The sequence below is a fragment of the Mesoplodon densirostris genome, chromosome 17 (assembly GCF_025265405.1).
Source record: "Mesoplodon densirostris isolate mMesDen1 chromosome 17, mMesDen1 primary haplotype, whole genome shotgun sequence".
In the NCBI taxonomy this organism is placed as follows: Eukaryota; Metazoa; Chordata; class Mammalia; order Artiodactyla; family Ziphiidae; genus Mesoplodon; species Mesoplodon densirostris.
Window position 1 is genome coordinate 50,143,843 of NC_082677.1, and position 25,371 is coordinate 50,169,213.

The following is a 25,371-nucleotide window of genomic DNA, read 5'->3' on the forward strand; positions in this document are numbered from 1 at the left end:
GCCAGAAGGGAGTGGCAGGACATATTTAAAGTGATGAAAGGGAAAAACCTACAACCAAGATTACTCTACCCAGCAAGGATCTCATTCAGATTCGATGGAGAAATTAAAACCTTTACAGACAAGCAAAAGCTAAGAGAATTCAGCACCACCAAACCAGCTTTACAACAAATGCTAAAGGAACTTCTCTAGGCAGGAAACACAAGAGAAGGAAAAGACCTACAATAACAAACCCAAAACAATTAAGAAAATGGTAATAGGAACATACATATCGATAACTACCTTAAATGTAAATGGATTAAGTGCTCCAACCAAAACATATAGACTGGCTGAATGGATACAAAAATGAGACCGTATATATGCTGTCTACGACAGACCCACTTCAGACCCAGGGACACATACAGACTGAAAGTGAGGGGATGGAAAAAGATATTCTCCATGCAAATGGAAATCAAAAGGAAGTTGGAGTAGCAATTCTCATATCAGATATAATTGACTTTAAAATAAACACTATTACAAGAGACAAAGAAGGACACTACACAATGATCAAGGGATCAATCCAATAAGAAGACATAACAACTGTAAATATTTAGGCACCCAACATAGGAGCACCTCAATACATAAGGCAAATGCCAACAGCCATAAAAGGGGAAATCGATAGTAACACAATCATAGTAGGGGACTTTAACACCCCACTTTCACCAACGGACAGATCACCCAAAATGAAAATAAATAAGGAAACACAAGCTTTAAATGATACATTAAACAAAAAGGACTTAATTGATACTTATAGGATATTCCATCTAAAAACAACAGAATACACTTTCTTCTCAATTGCTCATGGACACTCTCCAGGATAGATCATATCTTGGGTCGCAAATCAAGCCTTGGTAAATTTAAGAAAACTGAAATCGTATCAAGTATCTTTTCTGACCACAACGCTATGAAACCAGATACCAATTACAGGAAAAAAGTCTGTGAAAAATACAAACACATGGAGGCTAAACAACACACTACTAAATAACCAAAAGATCAATGAAGAAATCAGAGGAAATCAGAAAATACCTAGAAACAAATGACAATGAAAACATGACAACTCAAAACCTATGGGATGCAGCAAAAGCAGTTTAAGAGGGAAGTTTATAGCAATACAATCCTACCTCAAGAAATAAGAAACATCTCAAATAAACAACCTAACCTTACACCTAAAGCAATTAGAGAAAGAAGAACAAAACCCCCCCCAAAATTAGCAGATGGAAAGAAATCATAAAGATCAGGTCAGAAATAAATGAAAAGGAAATGAAGGAAATGATAGCAAAGATCAGTAAAACTAAAAGCTGGTTCTTTCAGAAGATAACCGAAACTGATAAACCATTAGCCAGACTCATCAAGAAAAAAAGGGAGAAAACTCAAATCAATAGAATTGGAAATGAAAAAGAAGTTACGACAGACACCACAGAAATGCAAAGGATCATAAGAGATTACTCAAAGCAACTATATGCCAATAAAATGGACAACTTGGAAGAAATGGACAAATTCTTGGAAAAGTGCAACCTTCCAAGACTGAACCAGGAAGAAATAGAAAACATAAACAGACCAATCACAAGCACTGAAATTGAAACTGTGATTAAAAGTCTTCCAACAAACAAAAGCCCAGGACCAGATGGCTTCTTCACAGGCAAATTCTATCAAACATGTAGAGAAGAGCTAACATCTGTCCTTCTCAAACTCTTCCAAAATATAGCAGAGGGAGGAACACTCCCAAACTCATTCTACGTGGCCACCATCATCCTGATACCAAAACCGGACAAAGATGTCACAAAATAAGAAAACTACAGGCCATTATCACTGATGCACATAGATGCAAAAATCCTCAACAAAATACTAGCAAACAGAATCCAACAGCATCTTAAAAGGATCATACATCATGACCAAGTGGGGTTCATCTCAGGGATGCAAGGATTCTGCAATATACGCAAATCAATCAATGTGATACACCATATCAACCAGCTGAAGGATAAAAACCATATGATCATCTCAATAGATGCAGAGAAAGCTTTTGACAAAATTCAACACCGATTTATGATAAAAACCCTCCAGAAAGTAGGCATAGAGGGAACTTACCTCAACATAATAAAGGCCATATATGACAAACCCACAGCCAACATTGTTCTCAATGGTGAAAAACTAAAACCATTTCCACTAAGATCAGGAACAAGACAAGGTGGCCCACTCTCACCACTATTATTCAACAGAGCTTTGGGAGTTTTAGCTACAGCAATCAGAGACAAAAAAGAAATAAAAGGAATCGAAATCGGAAAAGAAGTAAAACCGTCACTATTTGCAGATGACATGATACTATACATAAAGAATCCTAAAGATGTTACCAGAAAACTACTAGAGCTAATCAATGAATTTGGTAAAGTAACAGGATACAAAATTAATGCACAGAATTCTCTTGCATTCCTACACACTAAGGATGAAAAATCTGAAAGAGAAATTAAGGAAACACTCCCATTTACCACTACAACGAAAAGAATGACAATACCTAGGAATAAACCTATCTAAGGAGACAAAAGACTTGTATGCTGAAAACTATAAGACACTGATGAAAGAAATTAAAGAGGACACCAACAGATGGAGAGATATACCATGTTCTTGGACTGGAAGAATCAACATTGTGAAAATGACTATACTACCCAAAGCAATCCACAGATTCAATGCAATCCCTATCAAACTACCAACGGAATTTTTCACAGAACTAGAACAAAAAATTTCACAATTTGTATGGAAACACAAAAGACCCCGAATAGCCAAAGCAATCTTGAGAAAGAAAAACGGAGCTGGAGGAATCAGGCTCCCAGACTTCAGACTATACTACAAAGCTACAGTAATCAAGACAGTACGGTACTGGCACAAAAACAGAAATATAGATCAATGGAAGAGGACAGAAAGCCCAGAGGTAAACTCACGCACATATGGTCACCTTATCTTTGATAAAGGAGGCAAGAATATTAAATGGAGAAAAGACAGCCTCTTCAATAAGTGGTGCTGGTAAAACAGGACAGCTACAGGTACAAGAATGAAATTAGAACACTCCCTAACACCATACACAAAAATACACTCAAAATGGATTAAAGACGTAAATGTAATAAGGCCAGACACTATAAAACTCTTCGAGGAAAACATATGCAGGACAGTCTTAGGACATAAATCACAGCAAGATCCTTGTTGACCCACCTCCTAGAGAAATGGAAATAGAAACAAAAATAAACAAATGAGACCTAATGAAACTTAAAAGCTTTTGCACAGCAAAGGAAACCATAAGCAAGATGAAAACATGGCCCTCAGAATGGGAGAAAATATTTTCAAACAAAGCAACTGACAAAGGATTAATCTCCAAAATTTACAAGCAGCTCATGCAGGTCAATATCAAAAAAAAAAAAAAAAAAAAAATCCCAGTCCAAAAATGGGCAGAAGACCTAAACAGACATTTCTCCAAAGAACATATAGATTGCCAACAAACACATGAAATTGAGTTATTTGTAGTGAGGTGGATGGACCCAGAGACTGTCATACAGAGGGAAGTCAGTCATAAAGAGAAAAACAAATACTGTATGCTAACACATATATATGGAATCTAAAAAAAAAAAAAAAAAAAAAAAAAAAAAAGTGGTTCTGAAGAACCTAGCGGCAGGACAGGAATAAAGACACAGACGTAGAGAATGGACTTGAGGACATGGGGAGGGGGAAGGGTAAGTTGGGACAAAGTGAGAGAGTGGCATGGACATATATACACTACCAAATGTAAAATATATAGCTAGTGGGAAGCAGCTGCATAGCACAGGGAGATCAGCTTGGTGCTTTGTGACCACCTAGAGGGGTGGGATAGGGAGGGTGGGAGGGAGATGCAAGAGGGAGGAGATATGGGGATATATGTATAGGTATAGCTGATTCACTTTGTTATAAAGCAGAAACTAACACACCATTGTAAAGCAATTATACTCCAATAAAGATGTTATAAAAAAAGACCATATTCAAAAAAATAATAAAAAAATAAAAAGGCTACTTTCTACAGGGTTCCATTAAATAACACCTGGGAAAAGGCAACATTATAGGGGCAGAAAATATCTCAGTGGTTGCCAGGGGCTAGGAATGAGATGAGGGGATTGAATGCAAAGGAACAACTGGGAAATTCTGGGAGAGATGTGTTTTAAAACTTGCTTGTAATGATTTCACCACTGTATACATTGGTCAAAATTTGAAACGATGCAGTTTAAAAAGATGAGTTTTTTGTATGTAAATTTTACTTCAAAAACCTAATATAAAATGATTCCCTTAAAAGTTATCAAACCACTAGCATAACCTTTCCTATTCAATCTTAATGCCTCAGCGTACACTCTCCTCGAGTTAGGCCAGCCTCTTCAAGGCGCCCTTGCTCCCATCCTATTAATCTGACTTTCATCCATTCTCTTTCAGGTCTAACTCAAAGTCTAATATCCCCCAAGAAGCCTTCTCTGACCACTCCAGGGCACAAACAAAAACCTCAATGTACTCTGAAATCCTGACATGCAACTGATGTGCAGTTTTCCACACATTTAATAAGTAGATTATACACTGTAGAGTATTCCTGTTGATCTGTTTTTGGGAGGGAGCGGATGGACTGTTCACATCTAAGAACAGAAGGTAAGCTTTTTCAGGGCTTGTTACCAGCTTGTAAGGTTATTTAGCAAAGAACTGACAGTTGTTAAAATTCAGCTGATTTAATGAGTAGTTACTCAGTCTTGCAGTCGTGCAAATATCTCCTAAAGATGCTGAAAAAAATTACCAGAGTTTATGAAATCCCCCCCTTTTTTTTTTTTACAGAACCCAAACAGAAAAATGTGGATGATTTAGATGCTACTGTATCAGAAGGCACAGGGTCAGCCAAGGTAAGTCCTTGAAATTATCTTTCAAAGGGCTGTCAAGTTGATTATTTACAGCATCTAAAGACACAAGAATATGAAGACTAGTCAGGGTTGACCTCTCTTTTTGAAAATGGATGAGGCTCTCCTCTTAGATATAGTGCTTTAGTTTAGACCAGGTAAGTTAGGCAAATGCATTTTAGAAGAAATTTTAAGAACAGTATAAAGAACAGGTTATTCCAATAAAAATTTACTGAACACATGTGTGTTTATGCCATGGTGGATATAAAGACAAACCAGACACCTACTTGGTCTTTAAGAAGGTATAATTAAGTAGAAGATATAAAACATGAATACAAATAAACCTAACGAGAGAGAAACCAAGAAGAGACACAGAAATTACTATGAAGCCTAGCAGAGGACATACTACTTTGTGGCTTCTCCGCGACCTTCTTTATGGTTTCCCCTGAACCATCACAAAGGAGGCTCATGGAGAAGAGAGTATTTTTGAGCTGAACCGTGAAGGACAGAGAAGATGGTGGAAGGCGCGCAGCACAGTCAATGACGAAGCTGATTTTACAAGTGCAAACATTTAAACACACAGCCCCAAGGTTTAGAGCAAATTTTGTTGTTACTTAAAATACCAGCTAGATCGTACATGAACAAAAAGTGAATATCTTCTGGTAGTTCCTTCATCTTCTTTCTAAGTAGAGTAAAAACTATTAACTTTAGTTTTGGTTAAAGATACAGAAACTAGTATCCCATATACATTAAAATACACGGCAATACATGGATTATTTCAGTGAACAAAAGTAACAAAGTGAAAAAGGGAAAGAAATATTTTTAGAATATAAATAAATACATTGTATACTTTTTCTTCTCCTTCAGGTGATGACAATAGTGCTTTTTCCTCTTGTTCTGGTGTGGGTTCAGCATCTCCAGAGATGAGCTTTCCAAATACCTGGTGGAGAAGAGAAGGAGGTGAGAACAACTCAATGGCAGAACCTCCTCGGGAAGGCTAGAGGAGTCAGTAGCTGGCTCTGTGGTCTTTATGCTACTAGGCTATTCCTACTGCACACCTCTACTCTTCAGGAGATGAACGCAAAGTGAAATACAAGAATTCAGGGCTATGAGAAGAAAAAAACGGGCCACGTTTGTAGCCAGCAATCTCTAACAAGTTTTCCAAAATATTTTGTTAACCTTTGATATTACTGTTGAAGTAGTATATTATTTCAATTTATCCTGTGCTAGAAAATGTGTAGTAAGGACACTCACTTGTGATGTAATAAGTCTGAACACTCGTAGAGTCTCAGCTTCACAGTTCCTTTGCTGGGCCACACTGGCTGAAATCTGGCCAGCAATTTTTGTGCTTTCGCCATCCTTCCAGCCCAGAACCTTAACTTGTCGAACTCTCAGTGTATTTTCTGGGCCCTTTAATTCAATTTTGATGATGTGATTATCCCCTCCTGGAAGTTCACTTGTTACCCAACCAATGTGCCTGGAATCCAGATCAACCTAGGAGAGAAGAAAAGGGATAGAAACCTGATACAGGTGTACTACTGTTTTATCACTGTCCTAGACTTTGCATTAATAACAGCAAGCTCAAATAACAAATAATTGTACCCACAGAAAAGCTTATTAGATTATTTCACACTGATTATCTTATTTAAACCTTGTGAGGATAATACTCTAGTAGCTACAGATGAAGAAAGTGAGGTTAATTAACACAGACGGCAGACATCTAGTAAGTGATGGAGTTGAGAATTAAAATGCAGGTCTGCTTACTATATGGCTTCCGAGCACAAGTTACGTAAGTGAAACCACTGCAAACAATTTACATGACTGTACCTACACTGACTGTAATGAAGTCCTGTTTTGTGCATCTTCACATGAAAGCACATTTAAAGCAAGGATTTTTGCTGTGCAGTTACTTAATATATTTTACTTTTGAAGAAAAATTATATAATATGTAAATTCACACTGGTCATTACTTATTTCAGTATATTTCATTGAGAATACAACTTTCTTTTAGGATTAAATTCCAGTGTACTGTAAAATGGTTTTTGACACTATTCACTCACAAGTAAGTGAGTTTATACAGAATCTCAGTCACATGCCCAAATAGAACTTAACTTGTTTCTAGAGTTGGTTTGTAAATTGACTTTCAACCTGGATACAGTCGCAGTGTTGTAACTGAAAGATTTTCAAGCTACAGGACAACAACCTACATTTCAACCTGAAGTGTGGGTGAATCAAGGTGACAGTTGTGAAGCAGATCTATGATGAATTTTAAGGCACCCTGAGTCTCCACAGGGGAGCAGGAGTCAGGGTAGAGGGCTATAGCACAGTGTACCTGCTCATCACTAGGGAGATTCAGGGAAATAATGGGTAAGATGTTTAGAACAGAGATGGTTGTAACTATTCCTATACATGGACCATTTGCCAATTTAGTGTTTTGTAAATAGACAATTTCCTATAAAACTTGTACTTGGGTGGCATGCCAAAATTAGAACTCAACAGTGGAGACTGAGAAGAAAAAATTTCTCCCTGGGCAGTAAAACATTTAATGACAAAGTTTTAATTACCTGCTTTATTCTGCACAAATCTTCTACTGCTTTGCCAGTTAAGAAGGTCATCGAGGTAACTTTATTCTAAAATAAACAATTCAAAATAGTTACTATGCCATGTTACTGGCTCCAGAACTGACAGTGATTTCTTACAGCCTATCAATATAACATCAACTCTTCTGCCTGTCTTTTACGATCCTTCCGAACTGACTTCATTCCATCTGTCCAACCAACGACAGTTCCTACAACTCCAGTCTTCTTATTCTCACAAACTCCATCTTGAATCTCACATTTCAGCCCTTCTCTATGGGCTCTGAGAGAGGAGGTTGGCATTCCCTCTTTTCATCCAAAGTCTAATCATTTAAATTCTATCTTTCTCATGAAGGCTTTCAGCAACTTGCCTTGCTACTCATGTGCCATTTTTATCACATTATTCTCATTGTTTCCGGCTGTAAAAAGGAGGAAGACAGGTAGCTTAGGCAACAAATACTTGTGAGTATCATGATGGACCCAGACGGCCTTAGGGACTTGGAGAAGGATATATGAGAGGGATGGGTTCTATCCCCTCGAGATCCTTGTCAAACTAGGGAAGGAACATTAACACACAAAGTAAAATATCAAAAGAAATTCAATACCTTTAAGTACTGAAAAGAGTCACACTGGTACTAGAGCCAGAGACCTTAAGTTTGAGTAAGTTTTATGCCAAGCACATCAAGAAAGAGACTGACACACTAATTCCTTGGAGAGCTGCATACTTTCAGTGCTATAGGCTGATGCAATTCAAATCAACAAGTGCTGTGTTTAAGGCAGTGTGGTGGGCAGGTTGCGGGGACACAGAGGTATGTAAGTCCTAATGATGCATATAAATTAGAGGAGGTTTCCTAAAAGAAAAGCTGATGTCAGCATACATACTGGGGCTTTTTAAAATGAATATTATCATGATTATCCCTCATAAAAGACAAAAATGTCAAATTGAGTGCAACCATTGTTTTGAGGGAAAAGTGTGTCCTAGCTTACAACATGCATCAAAGATAACACTGTACTGAGCAGTGAGTTCCTGACAGAAAAATGTTTTGATTTGTTATACTTGACTTTCAAGTAAGATAAAGGAGTTGTACCAACTGAACTGTTGGGTCTCAAGAGGAGGTAAGCTAGTGATATATTAGCTAAGCCTTTATTCCTTATTCAATCTGAGCTGATGGACAGAAGCTGGGGTGACCGTGGACGGCAAGGAGTGCTCTGACTGCACACTGAACTTCTGTGGTTGGCGTGCTCCAGACAGGAGACCCACACCCATCACTTTGGCTGTCCCTGGGAAAGGAAATACACAAATGGGATCAGAGCAGCTTGGCAATGGCCCAAGGGGACTTATTAATACTATATCTGCTAGCAAGCCACTTCCATTCAGAGGGAAAAAAATACCAAGAAGTATTCTTCCCCAGGAATGGGGTAAAAGCGTGGGAGTTTTGTAGTTGGTGCTACTTTTTTCTCGGCTCTGAACACTCAAGTAAATAGGATGCTTTTTCCTCTTCAGTGCTTTTTGTAGAAGAGTGCTCAATTCAGTGGAAACATGTAGACAAGCTAGAGCTAGGGAGAACATAAAGTATGATTACTTAGGTTAGTCCAGGAACCTCCCCCAATTCCCTCATGATGGCCGGGGGTGAGGATTAAAAACTGAAAGCTAGGGCTTCCCTGGTGACGCAGTGGTTGAGAGTCTGCCTGTCAATGCAAGGGACACGGGTTTGTGCCCCGGTCTGGGAGGATCCCACGTGCCACGGAGCGGCTGGGCCCGTGGGCCGTGGCCGCTGGGCCTGCGTGTCCGGAGGCTGTGCTCCGCAATGGAAGAGGCCACAGCGGTGAGAGGCCCGCGTATCCCCCCCGCCAAAAAACTGAAAGCTAATTACACTATCAGTCAAAGTGTATTAAGTGCCATCAGAGTAATATAAAAAAGAACCCAGAGGAGAGAAAGGCTAATTTTTATAGATGAGGTACTGGGAGAGGATTTGTCTATCAGGTCTTAGATTTGGGAAGGATATGAAAAGCAGAGTTTAAGGAGAGGACTTCCAGGCCAAGGAAATAGCCTGAACAGGGGGCATGGAGGTAAAAAATCATGGAATGGATATTTATATTGCTTAGCTATAGCCATGGTATATTTGTAATCAGACCTTTTCTTAGAATTGGTATTCCACAGTGCTCCCAGTCATATTCATCTATTTTTAGATGTAAGATTTATTTTAGAACTATAAAAATATAGTTTGGTTGGTGAATTCCAGATGAAAATCTCTTTGCTAAAACTCAGAAATGAGACTGCATGATAAATTAAGGTCTGAAAAGAACTAACGAACCACAAATTAAGTTTCCTTTCTTACCCCAAGATCTCGGGAATTGTCCACATGAACAGATACATAGCGGGCATTGATTCCTTTCACACAGTTGATGGTGACGTTCTTGGTTTTGTTTTTATCCTCATCTCCTGATTCCCAGAAGGTTTCTGTGGAACCATCTGTCAAACTGCCAATCATGGCAGGTCGGCTAGAAGTTTTTATGTCAACAATGCTGGTTAGGTCCTTTAAGCACATTACAATGCATAATTCCTACCAGAAACAAATATACATAATTATAACACTCAAATGGACATCTCCCATGATAATAAAACGAACAGACATGAGACAAGAAATAGCAGTAAGAGTCAAATTATTTAGAAGTAATTTTCAGTTTCTCCTTCAATACATCGTTGAGTAGTAACAATGCTAAGTAACTGACCTGACTCATAGCTTCAAAGCCAGACTGTATGCTGATGCTGAAACTCTCTTCACTGTCTCCATCATCTGATTTTGACAAAATATTGTTAATGTGATGAAAGACGTTGCTCTGATGGAGGAACTGGTGATCCGATTGCTTGAATTTCAGACTCCAGCATCTAAAAAGGCATAAGTAATACATTAAAAAATTCTCTTTCGGGAACCTCTAAGGAATTCCTGGAAAAAAGCACTCTGTAGCTAATATTTCAAGAACTCTTAATGCTCTAGGTACAAAAAATACAAATTTTAAAAATTCAAGAAACAAAATTATTTCTACTGGCTTTTTTTTTTTTTTTTTTTTGCGGTATGCGGGCCTCTCACTGTTGTGGCCTCTCCCGTTGCGGAGCACAGGTTCCAGACGCGCAGGCTCAGCGGCCATGGCTCACAGGCCCAGCCACTCCGTGGCATGAGGGATCTTCCCGGACCGGGGCACGAACCCGCGTACCCTGCATCGGCAGGCAGACTCTCAACCACTGCGCCACCAGGGGAGCCTTCTACTGGCTTTTATTCATTCTATTTTGTGTGTGTGTGTGTGTGTGTGTGTGTGTGTGAGAAGTAAAGGTCATTCTTTCAAACAATATAAATTCTAAGGAAAGTTCACCCGTTTTCAAACTGGATACATGAAGGTCAAGGTTACGGAAGCAAAAAAGGTAATAAATCAGTTTTGTAGACAAGTGTTACCCCAACTATAAAAGCCTCTTAAATGTATTAGTCTTACAATTCTGTAGTAATCCATCATAGTATAACACACTTTGTACTTCAAAAATCTTGTGAGGAGGAAACAAAATCTCCTCTCTGCTGGTCTTATCGTTAGGGATGTGGGTAGCCAAAATCACTCCTTCAACCTATTTCTTATAAAAATCAGTGGAGGATTTATTTATATGTGTAGTCTAGTACATGGCTCTAATGACAAGGTCCACAATGTAAAAGTAATGTTGAATCTCAGCAGGTCTGGACTTAAAAGGAGGCGATGCTCTTCAATGTAGTTTTAGGATTGGCTGCATATGACTAGGCTCTATTTCTCTTGATATTCTTTTCAATTCAAAATCCTATTTTGATTTCTGTTTTTGAGATTTCATTCCCTCTTCCTTTTTGTGACATTTAAGACTCTACTGTTGAGTAGCACTGACGTGATTTCGGGTAGAAGAGAGGGGAAAGTGAGGAAGACTGTTACAGACTGTGATAATTTAGAGGACTAAGTAGTATATTACCCATGTTTTACAGAGGGGCCAACAGGCATGAACTAAGAAGAAGGACAATTCTAAATTATGACAGTCATGAGGGAGGCACCATTCACATAATGCAGGTATTCTTTCTATCTTACTATTTAAAGAGGTCTTTCAAGCATTTTGTGCTTTGACTACTCCACAAAATCCCTTTTCCAGGGTACCTACAATACTTAGATATAAGATTACCTCAGGGCCATTTGCTGTAACGAACTGCCACTGGGGAGAGACATCATAAGATCAGAGATCGTTTGAAGCAAGCGGTGAAATGTATGTGGTAAAGGATGAGCAGCTTCCCCTGCGATCACTATATCTGAGAGTGGATGTTCACATACTCTTGTATCTTTCTCCTAAGACAGAAATTGAAAACAAGTTGATCCATTTGTCTGCTGGAAGGAGTTTTCCCCACACAAAAAAATGTATACTTTAAGGATACTCATGTAACAGAAACGTAAACAAAATCAAACCATACCCAAGGCATCCGTTAAGATTAACTATTTATGTTTGTATTATTTTAAGGGAAAAAGTGATAAGGTCACCTATAAATAAAATCACCAAACAAATAAATGCCACATGTGAGTATCAATTCCAGTGTACTCACTAGTCTACTAGCAGAAATGAGCCGTTCCCTTCAGTTGAGCCTCACCCAAATTGCTGACCCACAGAGCTGTAAGCCAATAAGCAAGCGTTTTCATCCCCTGGGTTCTGGGGAGGTTTGTTACACAGGAATAGACAGCTCTTGTGAATGCGTGGTAATCTCACACTGTAATTGTAATTTTTTTCTGTTTTTCCTTGCAGCTCTGCTGATTTTTACTTCTTTATAGGCTATATTATTAACTACAAACCTATGTTAACTACACAGAGCTACTCTTACCATTTTGTAGAAAGCCTCTTTATCCCTAGTGATAATTATGTCTTGAAGTCTGTTTTTTTCTGATGTTCAACTAGCTAATTTTGGTTTGAATTTACCCAGTATATCTTCTTCTACTTTTAATCTTCCTCTATCCTTATGTTTTAGATGTGATGCTTATAAACTGTATCTAGCTTTTGTTTTTTTCTGCCTATTCTGACAGTCTTTTAAATGGAGGATTTAGTCCTCTTTTTTATTCTAGAAATAGAAATGAGGCCCACAAGTCACAGCTACAGAGGTGGAAATGGGGCTGGAATCCAGGCTTCCAGGGTCCAAGTTCAATGCTTTTCCATGATACAGGCTGCCTCCTATAAAATACAAGTCCCTTCTAGCCAAAGATTTTTGAATTTCATGTCCCTACACAGTATCATTTTCACGCTCTGTACCTTACAGTAATGTTGTAAAGTAGACTGATCTTCTCTGTAATAATGTTGCCCTGTTTATCTGTCTTATACTGCACTGTGATAGTGTTTATCTTGCAGCTGATTGCTTCGAGACAGTGATGGCTAGTGAGAAATCAGAACTGACTGACAGCGTTTTTGGAGACAGAAGACTTTCACTCAGCATAGTTAATATGTTGCTCATAGCACTGAAATTTTATTCCTGTCTTTAGGTTATATAATCTGTGAATGACCTCATGAAAATTACTGCACTATCTGAAAGTAGTTCTACTCTTCTATAAAAATATGGACAATTAAAAAACCAAGAACCTCACTTACTTGTTCTGCATTTTCTTTGTTTGTTTTATTTTCCTCATCCTCTTCTTCTTCTGGTTCCACTGGAGCAGGAGTCAGTGATGCCACAAAATGCCACAGAATATCATGGAGAGAAGTTGTTTGGATGACATTACACAGAAGCCAGTTGAAAGCCTGAATAAATGATGGTTAAATAAGTCCAAGATAAAAAGAAAATATATGAGTGAACATAGCAGGACTTCTCTTATTCAGAAACAAAGAACCTTCCTGGACTCAGTCTTTTAAGGAAAGATACTAGGAAGTCTGATCTTCATTTCACTGAAAGTACACTGAACTTACACAGTCAATAATTTTGGGCCTAATTAAAAAATTAATAATAATAGGGAAAATCATACCTATGAAATGCAATACCAAAATACTCTCCCAAAATACTTTTTATTTCAAAAATTTGTCTTCATATTAATTTACCCATGCACATTTTTTTTCCAACTTGCATTCAGGATCAATACAGAATGTTTCTTAAGTTCTACACAAGCTACCATTTACTTAAATATACTCATATTGCTCCCACTGATGAAATGGCAGGTTACCTCCTACCCATGATAAAGAAAAAAAATTTATTATATACAAGTCTATGATATATAGCAATCCATTTCCAGAGACTCAGATAAGTTATTACTGTTAAATTTACAACTCAAAAGCTCACTTTTCATCCCCTTTGCAGGATTATTCTAACTGAAAAGACTCTGTGATTACAAAAAGCTTTTTTAAAAAGATATTATCAGGATTCAAATAATGAAGCAATGCAGAAATAAAGTTTTTTAGAGCGCTTAACTATGAAACTCTAAATTCATTTATATTCATAAACTTGAGTTTAATTTTGTTGTGAACATGATATTTTCTGTTCACTTAAGTCTCTTAATTTGTCACAATTTGTTTGGTAGAAAAGTGACATCATTAAATAGAATCATCACATGAACTGTATGATGAATGAATCAATAATCCTATTAATGTATTCTTACCTCCATAGCAAAAACTCGACAAGCAGATTTCCTTAAGGCCTGTTTCATTGCTATTTCAAGACCTTCCAGATCATGATGCTGTATAACAAAGGCTAAAACTGGCCACTGGAAATTTCGTTCTCCTTTGGAAAGAGAGCTGTGGGCTGAGATTAGCCGGGAAAGCTCAGGAGATGGATGTCTCAAGAGGGAAGAACCAACTTCTATTTAAAGGAAAAAAAAAAAAGAAAATTATTAACTTTTATAGGTAATACATATGATTAATGTATTTAAGAAGATATTAATGAATAGTACCTAGCTTATTCACTTTAGAGTCTTTGCGGTTTTTTTGTTTTTATTTTTGCAGGTCTGAATCTAAAGTTCATGCTTTCTAAAACACTAAACACGAAGTGATTTATCTTCTCCCTAAATGGAATCTACATCTTATCCCCATCATTTTCTACAGGACTGCTTTATAACAAATGGTACCTCAATAAGAGCTCAAAAATACTTGTTGAATGAACCTATAAATCATTAATATTTGATTTATCCTCAATATTTTCCTTGAAGATCTTCAATAAGATACATAATTATTTACCTATAAATATTATTATTATTATTATTATTATTTTTTTTTTTTTTTTTTTGCGGTATGCGGGCCTCTCACTGTTGTGGCCTCCCCCGTTGCGGAGCACAGGCTCCGGACGCGCAGGCTCCGGACGCGCAGGCTCAGCGGCCATGGCTCACGGGCCCAGCCGCTCCGCGGCATATGGGATCCTCCCAGACCAGGGCACGAACCTGTATCCCCTGCATCGGCAGGCGGACTCTCAACCACTTGCGCCACCAGGGAGGCCCTACCTATAAATATTAGGTCAGATCTTCATTTAGTAAGTGGTCGGCCTGATAAATCATTAACACATTATCCTTTTTTTCCTTGGGTTTCCTAATTCTTGAGACAGAATCAATCAGCCCCAGTTTGAGACTGTTGATACCAATTGGTCCAGATTATCTAACATTTTTACTGATTAAGAGCTAGCCATATCCCCAGTTTTTATTATCTATTTGAGTGGTAGTAGCTACAGGAGTTATAAGCTTCTATTGCGAGTGGGAAGATCACTGTGAAAGTGTTAAGTCACTGGACCTGCTGGTTCACTGAAGCTTAGTGGAAGGGAGACTGGTAGCAATATTTGGCTTAGACATCTAACAAGTAATATACTTTAAAGGTCAATTTATTCTTAAATAACACTGGATGGTCTCTGGGTGTCTCTTCCAACTGAGATGTGCAATTTAGAGCGGCACATTTATGGCTAAGTCACATAAAAGGAATGTCTACCACAATTTAAAATTAATCCATTTCTCTGCCTTCAGAAATTCAATTTTAGGGCTTCCCTGGTGGTGCAGTGGTTGAGAGTCTGCCTGCTGATGCAGGGGACACGGGTTCTTGCCCTGGTCTGGGAAGATCCCACATGCCGCGGAGCGGCTGGGCCCGTGAGCCATGGCCGCTAAGCCTGCACGTCCGGAGCCTGTGCTCCGCAACAGGAGGGGCCACAGCAGTGAGAGGCCCGCGTACCACAAAAAAAAAAAAAAAAAAAAAAAAAATTAGATTAAAACAATATCTACAAATAAAACCATTTGGATCACTCAATCTTCTCTTTTATTTTATACTTACCAGTGTCTCCACTGTTAACTCTTCTTCTAGGAATGGCTTTAACCCGTGCAGGTAAAATGGAGTGCTGTTTATCATATTCAGAAGCAACAACTGAGTATGACCTTTGGAAGACAGTCCTCTTGGCAAGATCAGTATCAGTTATGGGACTGGTTTCCAAACTGCAGACAGAACAAGGTGACAGATAAAAACTCAAGAGAAAAAGTGAATGACAGGACAACTATGTTTATTTAGTTTTTAATAGTGTAGTCAAATACGGGAACCCGTATTTCATGTGGAAGAATACAAATTCAAAGCCAACTTGACAATCTCACTTTAAATCACAATTTGATCTTTCCAAATGTAGCCACATTTTGACTGATTTCAGAACTGCATCTTAAAACTTTCAGTTTTCTTAAATCTACTTTGCATTTCAAATAAAAAAGAAGAAAAAGCTTCAAATGTTCCAAGCTCCTTTCAGAATCAAAAGCACCGTGGTGGAAGACGTGTGTCATGATATTCAGGAAAATCAGGCAGATATATTCATAACAGCACTGAATAGAAAGAAAAAGGATATGTACATACAGAGACCTAATAAAATGGAAAGTGAAAGGACGCAATTTTCCTTTGGTGCTGAGTGTTCTGTGAGGTTTCTCATTCTTTGGGGGTGCTGCCCAAAGCCCTATCCAGAGCATGGCTGCACCAAAGTGTACTGACAGGTGACAAACTGAATCCCAGTGTCAGTTATATTATACTTACATCCATATGAGAACTCAATGGTTTTCATGCGGGCTTTAGGAAACCAACAATTTTCTATTTACTATAGCGGCATTAAAAAACACTTGAAAAAGTATTAAGATGGTTATATAATTTCCTTTATTGAGACATTTTATAAAAAAGAGAAATACCGTTCTTTACTTTCTAAGGCAAATTTATAAACTATTCTTTTCATGTATTCTTTTCTCTGTCACCTCATTCCATATTGGGCTATTTTTGCTCTCACCCTGAGTTCTAGAGTTGTTTCTTTTCCATCGTTCAAGCCAGGTTAAAAATCCTATGTCCCTCAGTAAAGCTTATATACTTTCTAGTAAGTGGCTAACTCCCTGGCCATTTTCTTTCCTCACTGCCTAAGTGTGTGCACATTCTTGTTTGAACAGATGATAAATGTTACCTCTTTAATTATAAATGTTAAATTTAATTATATTAAATTTAATTTAATATATTATTATTATATTATATATTATTATAATATATAATATATATAATTATATATTATATAAATTTAATATAATTAATATAATTAAATTAATTATAAATTATATTAAACATTTAATTATAAATGTTATAAATGTTAACTCTTTAATTTGACTCTTTAATCATTTAGTTAATGATGATAACTAACTGGGGTAAAGGTGCCTGGATGTCAGTTTCCACTGTTTGGCTCCAGAATGACCAGAATATAGGGATATGTTAATTTAATTCACTTTATATATGGTGTTACTATAAAGCACAAGACACCTTTTCTGCTTTTAGAGGAAGTTTACCTATCAACGTAAAAAATTGCTGTACAACCTAAAAAATAGTGACTTGTTCTTATAAAATTGATCAAGCTTGTGAAGAAACTCAAGCAACACAAGAAAACCCAAAGGTTACCTTTCTAATGACATCATGTTCACAGTTACTCATGCCTGAACTCTTGATGCTATCCTAAACTGATTCTTTTCATTATCCAGTCACTCAACAAGTCACACTGATTTTTCCTCCAAAATATTTCCTTCACCCATCTGTCTTTAACAACCATTGCCAACACAATCCAATTCCACACAGACAGCTGAAATCTTTGACTGAAATGTTCAGCTTCTCAGCTGACGCTGTGAGACTATTTCTGCATTTGTACCATGTCATTCCTCCTCTAAAAACTCTCAGTGGTACCCTGTTTCTTTCTGCATTATATATATATGCTTCTCTTCAGTTTTCAAGAAGCCCTTTACTCTGATACTATAAGGGGGTAGGGTGGGGCCGGGGGGAGCTCTGCAAGTAATAATCCAAGAAGCTCAAGATCTACTTTCAGTGCTATATCTCCCATGAAATCTTCTCTAAGTACTGCCTCAAAGTGACCTTTCTCTAGTCTGATTTACTACAGCACTAAATGATATAATACACAATAGAAGTGGAATCCTTTATTACTTCACTAGTTGATCTTTTCTCTCCAACTGGATCTGCCTCTGCTATCAAGGACCTTACTGATTCATGAATGCATGCTTTTTCTTACTGCTCTAACAGTTAGCAGAGTTGACACGACTTCTTTCCCGAGATGGAGGTATGTATGAAAGAACTTCTAGAGCATTCTCTTCTAGCTTACAGTCTTTCTCCCACCAAACACTGGACTCAACAGAAAGACAATAACTCAAATACCTGGGTGGCATGGACTTCATGTTGCTCTCTGGCTCTTCAAATACATTAGGACTCGCATCAGGAGTTACTGATATGTACGGGGCAGGTACAGATGTTGAACGCAGGTACCTCATCTCATCCTGGAATAGGTTGTCATCTTGATAACCCACAAAATTTTCATGATGATGCCTGCATTAAATCAAACCGAATAACTCAAAAAGTATGATGGCAATACAGATAACTTTCTACTTTTAATCTCCTTCGTAAAAGTAAAAGCAACCCATTAAGTCTGTAACTGAGGATTAAAGTATTAAAATAGTTGTAGGTGTAAGCCAAAGGAGATCAAAGTCTGATACTTTTACACACAGATATTCCTGGTGCCATCAACATTTCAAGTCCAGAACTGAATTTCGTTTCTCTCCTTTGTAGAATTTCTCTACCTTCCGGCTTCAGTGAGTGACCCACCAGCTCTCTAGGTGTCTCGGTGTCACAGCAGGCTCAGCCCTCGACCACGACCAGCCACTCAGGCCTGTGGATACCGGGTTCCCTCTCACTATTCCCCTTCTTGTTCCCCATCATCACTGCCTTGCTTCAGGCTCATGACGTTTCTTGCATGGACCACTAAAGCACAGGCGGTGACCATTTTTTTGTTTGTTTGTTTTTTAAGAGTGAAATTTGAAGAAGATTAGATATATGAAATGTTCCATGGGTTACAGGGATATCTATTCCCCACAGGGCTAAAAATATAAAATCCATAATTAGAGTATGCCAGCATTTTTTACATGTTTTACCATTTGATTCTACCCTTTTCAAACTGGAACAGAGAGGTACTAGTCTAACTAAGGACAGTAAACAGGTGACGGAAGCTGAAGGCTTGCTGTACTTGGCATTCCTGATGACTTCCTCCGCAGTCCCAAATGTACTTAGTCTCACATTTTCATTTCTGTTTCCCACTCATTTTATTGAATAATAAGTACAAAAACAAACAAACAAACTACATAACTCTGCTTCTCAAAATGGAACTGTTGGTTGGTAAGCCACGGCAGCAGGCAACTTCTAGAAATCTTCATTTGTCAGCTGATGAAAAAAATCTGAATTTGGCCTATGCAAGGCTGTTTTAGAGTATCAGTGTGCAATGCATGAACATATGGGTTGCACCAGCAAAGCCCAATATAGGAAAAACAGTACACTGTTAACAGGCTTCTCTCCATCTTCACTTATGCCCTTGGATCTGGTTTCCACATTAGCAGCAGAGTGATCTTCCAGCTGCAAACCAGTTTATGCATTTCCTTGTTTAAAATTCTTCTTTATCCACTGTTTCCTCAATGGGATAAAATCCAACCTTAGCATGGGCTACAGAGCCACGCATTACCTGGTCTTGGGAAACAACACTTCATATATTTCTCCTGGTAACCAATACTTTAATAAGCCTGTATTCCTTAAATGGGTAATGCTATTTCATTTGCGTCCTCACATATGTGGTTTATGTCAGGAATTGCTTTCCTCTCATTTCCTGCTTGACTGATTTCTAGTTATCCTTCAAGACTGCTAAAATGTCGGATCCTCTGGGAAACCTTTCCTTATTTCCTTGGCAAGACTCAGGTACTCTCTACCTTTTATGCTGTGACAGTATTCTATACACACTTCTATCATAAGTACTCCTCACGTAACATTTTAAATGTTTCCTTTACATATCTGTCTCCACCAGAGTGTGAACACACGACGTCAGGATTTTATTATATTCATCTTAGTGTAACACAAAGCTGGTACTCAGCTAACCAAAATTTAAACGCTAATAGAATTAATAATTTGAAAAATGAAAGATTTTGGATAGCAAATATCAGTTTATTTCCATTTTAGCATTTCCCACTATTAACACACTGACGTCTGCCTAGCAAAGAGTAAAAGATAGCAGAAGTCTTACTAAGACATACTATGTATTAATAATAATACAAATCAACGTAGTATTTACATATTTTTTCAAATACCTACTACTCTAAAGTTTATACCTCTACCAGTCATATTTCTGAGTTAAGGCAACTCAGAAAATAAATTCCTGGAGGTCACTTTACTGTATACAATATGTACTGTAGTGTGGAAATTCAGGGCATGATATTAAACAGTAGTGGTTAATCCAAAGTGATTTAAAAAACAACAGCCGAGTTATATTACCTAGCTAATGTCTGCAGGTAGAGACAAGGCATTTTAACCGGAAGATCCTCAGAAATGCCCTCTTTCACGCTGGGAAGCTGAGACTGGAATGGCTTTGTAGGATGGTAACACAGAATGCTTGGTTCGGCCGCGCTGCTCAGGGACAGCAGGAAGAGGGCGTTTGCTTTAATCACTTGGTGAGCTTCCATAGTGGGCAAGGCACGAGGAGTCTTGACTTGCAATGGCTTCCTCCTAGATTGTTTGACCTGAGAAGAAAATTTGTAGGGATCTTTTCCTACTTCTATTCAAATTTTAAATTTCTTAACCTAAATATTTCGAATTCCCAATAAAAATTATTAAACACTGTAGAACTGCTTTAAAATAATAATAGTGATTCCCAAAAACAACATTCACTTCATGCTTCTCCTGAACTTATTAAAACTAATTTATATCAAATGCAAACTATATTTTTCTCTTTCCTTGGGGAAGTTAAAAAACCTAAGTAGTAAAATCTAAATGTAGTTATCTAAATAAAAGAGTAAATAATCTGTGTGTGCATGCATGTGTGTGTATATTTGGCAAATATTTTTACCTAGGTGTGTCACTAGTGTGAATGATCCTGACTTTCCAGGAAAAGAAAAAGAGAGAGGAGATAAAGAGTAGAAAAAGAAAAGGAAAAAGAGAAAGAGAGAGTTAAGAGAGATAAAGGTGAAGAGGGAAAGCTATATATATGTGCACAATAGCAGACAAATTAATAATAAATTATGCAGTAAACATCTGTCAATAAGGTATGTATGCTACAGGAGAGCTGTTTTGTGTTATCCCAAGATATAATTTGTTTTTGTAATTAAAAACAGCTGACCTGGTACATAAATTAAATTTATATATTATTCCTGTTATGAAGGCTGATCTTTAATATCAATTATGTGGAGTTGTCTAATAATATGATCATAAAAAGAGATTTTTATAAGGTTTATTCTGGTCACTAACAGCACAGCCAGAACAAAATAAAAATACCTTCTCCCTTGCAGCAGCCTGTTTTTCACGGAGGTATTTTTCTCTACAGCGATCACACACCAGGTACCACGTGCTTCCCCCTATGCCACCATCACCACAGTTACCAGCCCATCCTCCACAAAAATGCCCAATGCTATTGTAACCTTGTCCACCAGCATACCGGCCACAACCTTGAAGTAAGAACATAAATAAAAATTTAACACTTTAAGTGTCCTTAATAGTTTGCTCCTTGCCACCTGCACATAAATGACAACTTTTCCTTTTCAAAGTAAGCAAAATACTGAAGCAAATAACTAACCGCCACCTGGGCTGTTAATTATAGCAGCAAAATTGAAGGTGTAACCAAAAGTAATCAAGTAAACGATGCCTAAAATACTGACGATACTCTATACAGGCAGATGAGAAGAACTGTTAAGATACGGGTACATACAGATTTCTTTAAGTATGCTAAAAAAATTGAAGAAGACAGGTATTAGGTATAAAACACTCTGTGAGAATAGTATGTTTTACAAATCATGTATTTTACAAAAGGTTGCAGTGTAATATGTAGGAAGAGAAAAACATTTACCCAAATCCATAAGTGAATTTTGGAATATTAATTGTTACAGAAATCGTTACATTTACCTAAAACATAAAACTGTCTTCTGATGAAACAGTTAATATCTCTTCCACAGGAAAATGCCCAAAGAAATCAGTATAATCTAATTGAATTTGCAGTTCTGAACAGGAAAACAATACAATCAAAGGAGACCTAATGTTGTGATCTTTCCTGTGTGTATGGACATGTCCTTATTTCTATTGTGTGAATGGACATGTCCTTATTTCTACTGTGTGAGACACCTTAACAGCATCCTTTGGGTAACACATAAAATATTTAAAAAGTTAACAATATCTCAGAATGTGATACATTAAAATGAAATAGTACTAGATTGCCTTACCACCATACTATTAGATTTCTTTACCTATTTTTCATAAACCCTATACTGTATTGATAAAGCACTTTAAAAATTACATTGTAAGACACTATAAATTCTGGGCAGAAGTTTCCCTGTACTTTAACATAATTCATGGAACAGCTTAAGTCAAAGTGACCTAATTTGTTTTTCTACACAAAGTACTTACATATATTCAATAACATCACTTACCTGGGTGAGCCTGTCTCATGTGGTATGTCACTGGGTATGGATGTGACTCTCCACAGAGCTCACAGATGGTGTCCTTCTCTGGTCCTCCTACCGCCAGCTGGGCCATTTCACCAAACAAATTACCTCTGGGCCGAACTTCTGTCTTTTCCTTTTTCTTTTTTTCTTTTTTGGCCTTTTTATTCTCTTTCTCACACTCTTTCTTTTTAAGGACTGCACAAGAACCAGGACTTGGAAAAATCATATTCTGGGAAGCTGCTTTGATAGTAGCCAAAGAGATGTCTTCCCAAAAAGCCACTAAATGTTGCAGAGTGAGGGGAAGAGGAGACTTAGACTTCATTGGGTGATGCATGGACATTTCAAAAGTGGCCTCAGTTTTCCCGTCTTCACATTTTTCATGCAGAGGAGGTTCCTTAAGCATGGACAATACCTTATTTTTGTTGATACTGCCCATTTTAGATATATCTGGTCCATGAGGTGCAATATTAAACATATTCAGTGCAGATGATATTTCCAATGAGTGTCTATTTTTTAATTTGGTTTCCTTTTCTTCTGTAGGCTGCTGGCTGCTTAAACTACTTCTTATAGGAGCATGTTCTTTGGAGAGTTCAGGATTAAATTTTAAGAAAGAAGAACAAGCCATTGCATCGTGCACTATGCCTTCGTGCCACAGGAAAGAGGCAAAGACGGCCCTGGCACACTCGGCCACGGAAGGGGACATGGCTTGCTTGGCTGGCTCTAAAGGTCTGGATCCATCTCCTTTGAAGAGAAAGCTAGATTTCTCCTTCTTGGGCCTGGTGTGCCTATTAGCACATTTCCGACTTGTTTTGGGGGATGCTCTCGTTTCCTGTTCATCTTTCAGTGGTGCTTTTCCTATGCTGAAATGAACTTTATTTGGACCTTCATCCACACTCTTAAATTCACTGCTTTCATCACAGGTGCTGTCTGTTAGGCTATTCGTTTTTAAAGTACTTGAAGTGCAGACTTCAACCACCTCACTGTGGAGGTTTTCTTGTACCACGTGGGGAGAAGGAGCTCTATTTTCGGATCCAGGGGAGTCTTTCGAATCCTTTGGTACTGGTTTTGGTTTCGGTGACGTTGATCGTCCCCTTAATGGTTCTGTGAGGGGCATTTTCTTCTTGCGGAGGGTATCTGGATCAAGGGTGTAAGAGTCCGATTTGGACCGTTCCCGAGGAGGATCAAGTTTCGTCTTAACAGGAGCAGTGCTTTTCTGAGGTAGAGTTTTATCATGCGGTGAGGAGGAGCGTGTAGAGCTAGCACTGGATGGGCTAGACCTACTGGCTGGGAGAGTCTTTGGCTTAGGAGATGATGACCGAGAACCTGGTCCTGGGGATTCGGCTCTGAAGCTAGAAGACATCTTCCCATCAGATTTTAGTGTCTGCAAGGTGTTATGGTTGGGGGATAATGACCTACTGTGAGAATCTGACCTCAACTTTGCAGCATCGGATTTCAACATGAGAGATTCACTAGCCGACAGCCCTTCTGTACCCCTCTGCTTCTTCTGGTCAGCAGTAGTCCGGCTCATACGTCCCTCGGGTTTCAGTGTTCTGCTGTGTTTGGAGGACAGTTCTGATTTTCCTGATGTACAGACTGGTCTAGGAGATGTTGAGATGCTTCCTCGGTCACCTGTATGGTCCATTTCATAGTGAAACTTGTTAATATAATTATAACTTACTGATGATTTAGCCACTAAACAATGAAATAAGAAAACATAGCTAAAAAAATTTGTATTGCTTGTCACAGACAAAAATACTTCAAGAATAAAGAAAAAAGGGGGAATTCTCGTCAAATTTCTATTATATCATTTTATAATTCTAATATTCTAATGTTTGGATTAGAATAATTTATAATTAATGTATGAGTGCCCTAAAGCTATTATTTAATTACATGTAATGCAGGCAGTCTGTTATTTGTAAAGAGGTTATGTTCTAACAGCTTATTTAGTTCATAAGTTTAGCTGGTTAGAACTCGGAGCTTGAAGAAGAAAAATGGTGGGATCCTCAGAATTAGAATTACAAGTCTGAATTCTGGGGCCTTTCAACAAGGAGTCAGGAGAATAAGAAACAAAAAAGATAAAAAGGAAAATAATCTCGCTCTTTCCTAGGTAAAGCATTAGATGTTTCTACATGAGCACCACTTGCTTTTGGCATCCTGGCCCTCATTCAGTGTCTCTCCTTCCTACTACTTAACGCTTTCCTTTGAGGCTTTAGAGCCAGGTCGTCTTTGCTGTCAGTCCCTGGTACAACCTTCAAGATTATCTTTCCTCCCTAAAATCAAAACTTCTACCCTCAGTGCAAGTGATACTAGTTCACTGTTAGGAGGAAAGCAACCTGATTGAAGTGATTCAAGTGACATGAAAAACTGAAAATCCATAAACCTTGCTAGAAGCATTTATATTTTTTGAAGAAGGATACTTAGTAAAAACCAGAGATGACTCTGGTTACACTGTAGTTCTTTCTTTTTCCTTTTTACAGGGATATGAACAAATGTGGATAAAGTAGAAACGTGTTTTGGGGCTTGCTTGCAGTGTGTGTGTAGAGTCACAGTCTAGTTGCCTATACGTCAAGAGAGCTTTGCCATGGCATCTGCCTCCTCATGGAAGGCCTGCAAGGGCTGGTAGTTTTGCTCATTACTACACTCCACTGATGTCATGTCAAGAATGGGTCAGCATAGTAAGTGCTTTTGTTAAATGAGCAAACAAATTCCTATTTTCTTAGTTTCTTTCCTTTCTGCTAGTCACAAATCTTCAGATTCTCATTTTTTACTTTTATGGCTCCCACGGCCACAGGGCAAGAGGCGACAGTAGCCATTATTGTGTGAGGGTCAGATTTTATAAACCAATATATTGTATTTGGTAGAATCAAGCAATAGCTTAGTCCTGGCCACTAATTTGGAGTGACTGA

The 25,371-nt window shown here is 37.9% G+C and overlaps 1 protein-coding gene across 6 annotated transcripts in view; it reads right to left on the bottom strand.

The window, feature by feature from the left end:
• MYCBP2 (MYC binding protein 2) overlaps nucleotides 1-25,371 on the bottom strand; it is a 269,886-nt gene that overhangs the window by 23,807 nt on the left and 220,708 nt on the right. For 5 of the 6 annotated variants that reach the window (XM_060080239.1, XM_060080242.1, XM_060080241.1 and 2 more), the window contains 13 exons: nucleotides 22,451-24,094; nucleotides 21,306-21,475; nucleotides 20,310-20,554; nucleotides 18,159-18,326; nucleotides 15,768-15,925; nucleotides 14,123-14,322; nucleotides 13,125-13,274; nucleotides 11,685-11,845; nucleotides 10,232-10,388; nucleotides 9,838-10,062; nucleotides 7,487-7,552; nucleotides 6,177-6,416; nucleotides 5,764-5,862 (listed from right to left, as the gene is read on the bottom strand). In XM_060080239.1, the coding sequence (XP_059936222.1) occupies nucleotides 5,764-5,862; nucleotides 6,177-6,416; nucleotides 7,487-7,552; nucleotides 9,838-10,062; nucleotides 10,232-10,388; nucleotides 11,685-11,845; nucleotides 13,125-13,274; nucleotides 14,123-14,322; nucleotides 15,768-15,925; nucleotides 18,159-18,326; nucleotides 20,310-20,554; nucleotides 21,306-21,475; nucleotides 22,451-24,094 (3,683 nt within the window). The remainder of the gene's footprint in view (nucleotides 1-5,763; nucleotides 5,863-6,176; nucleotides 6,417-7,486; nucleotides 7,553-9,837; nucleotides 10,063-10,231; nucleotides 10,389-11,684; nucleotides 11,846-13,124; nucleotides 13,275-14,122; nucleotides 14,323-15,767; nucleotides 15,926-18,158; nucleotides 18,327-20,309; nucleotides 20,555-21,305; nucleotides 21,476-22,450; nucleotides 24,095-25,371) is intronic. The other variant, XM_060080238.1, reaches the window with a different exon arrangement.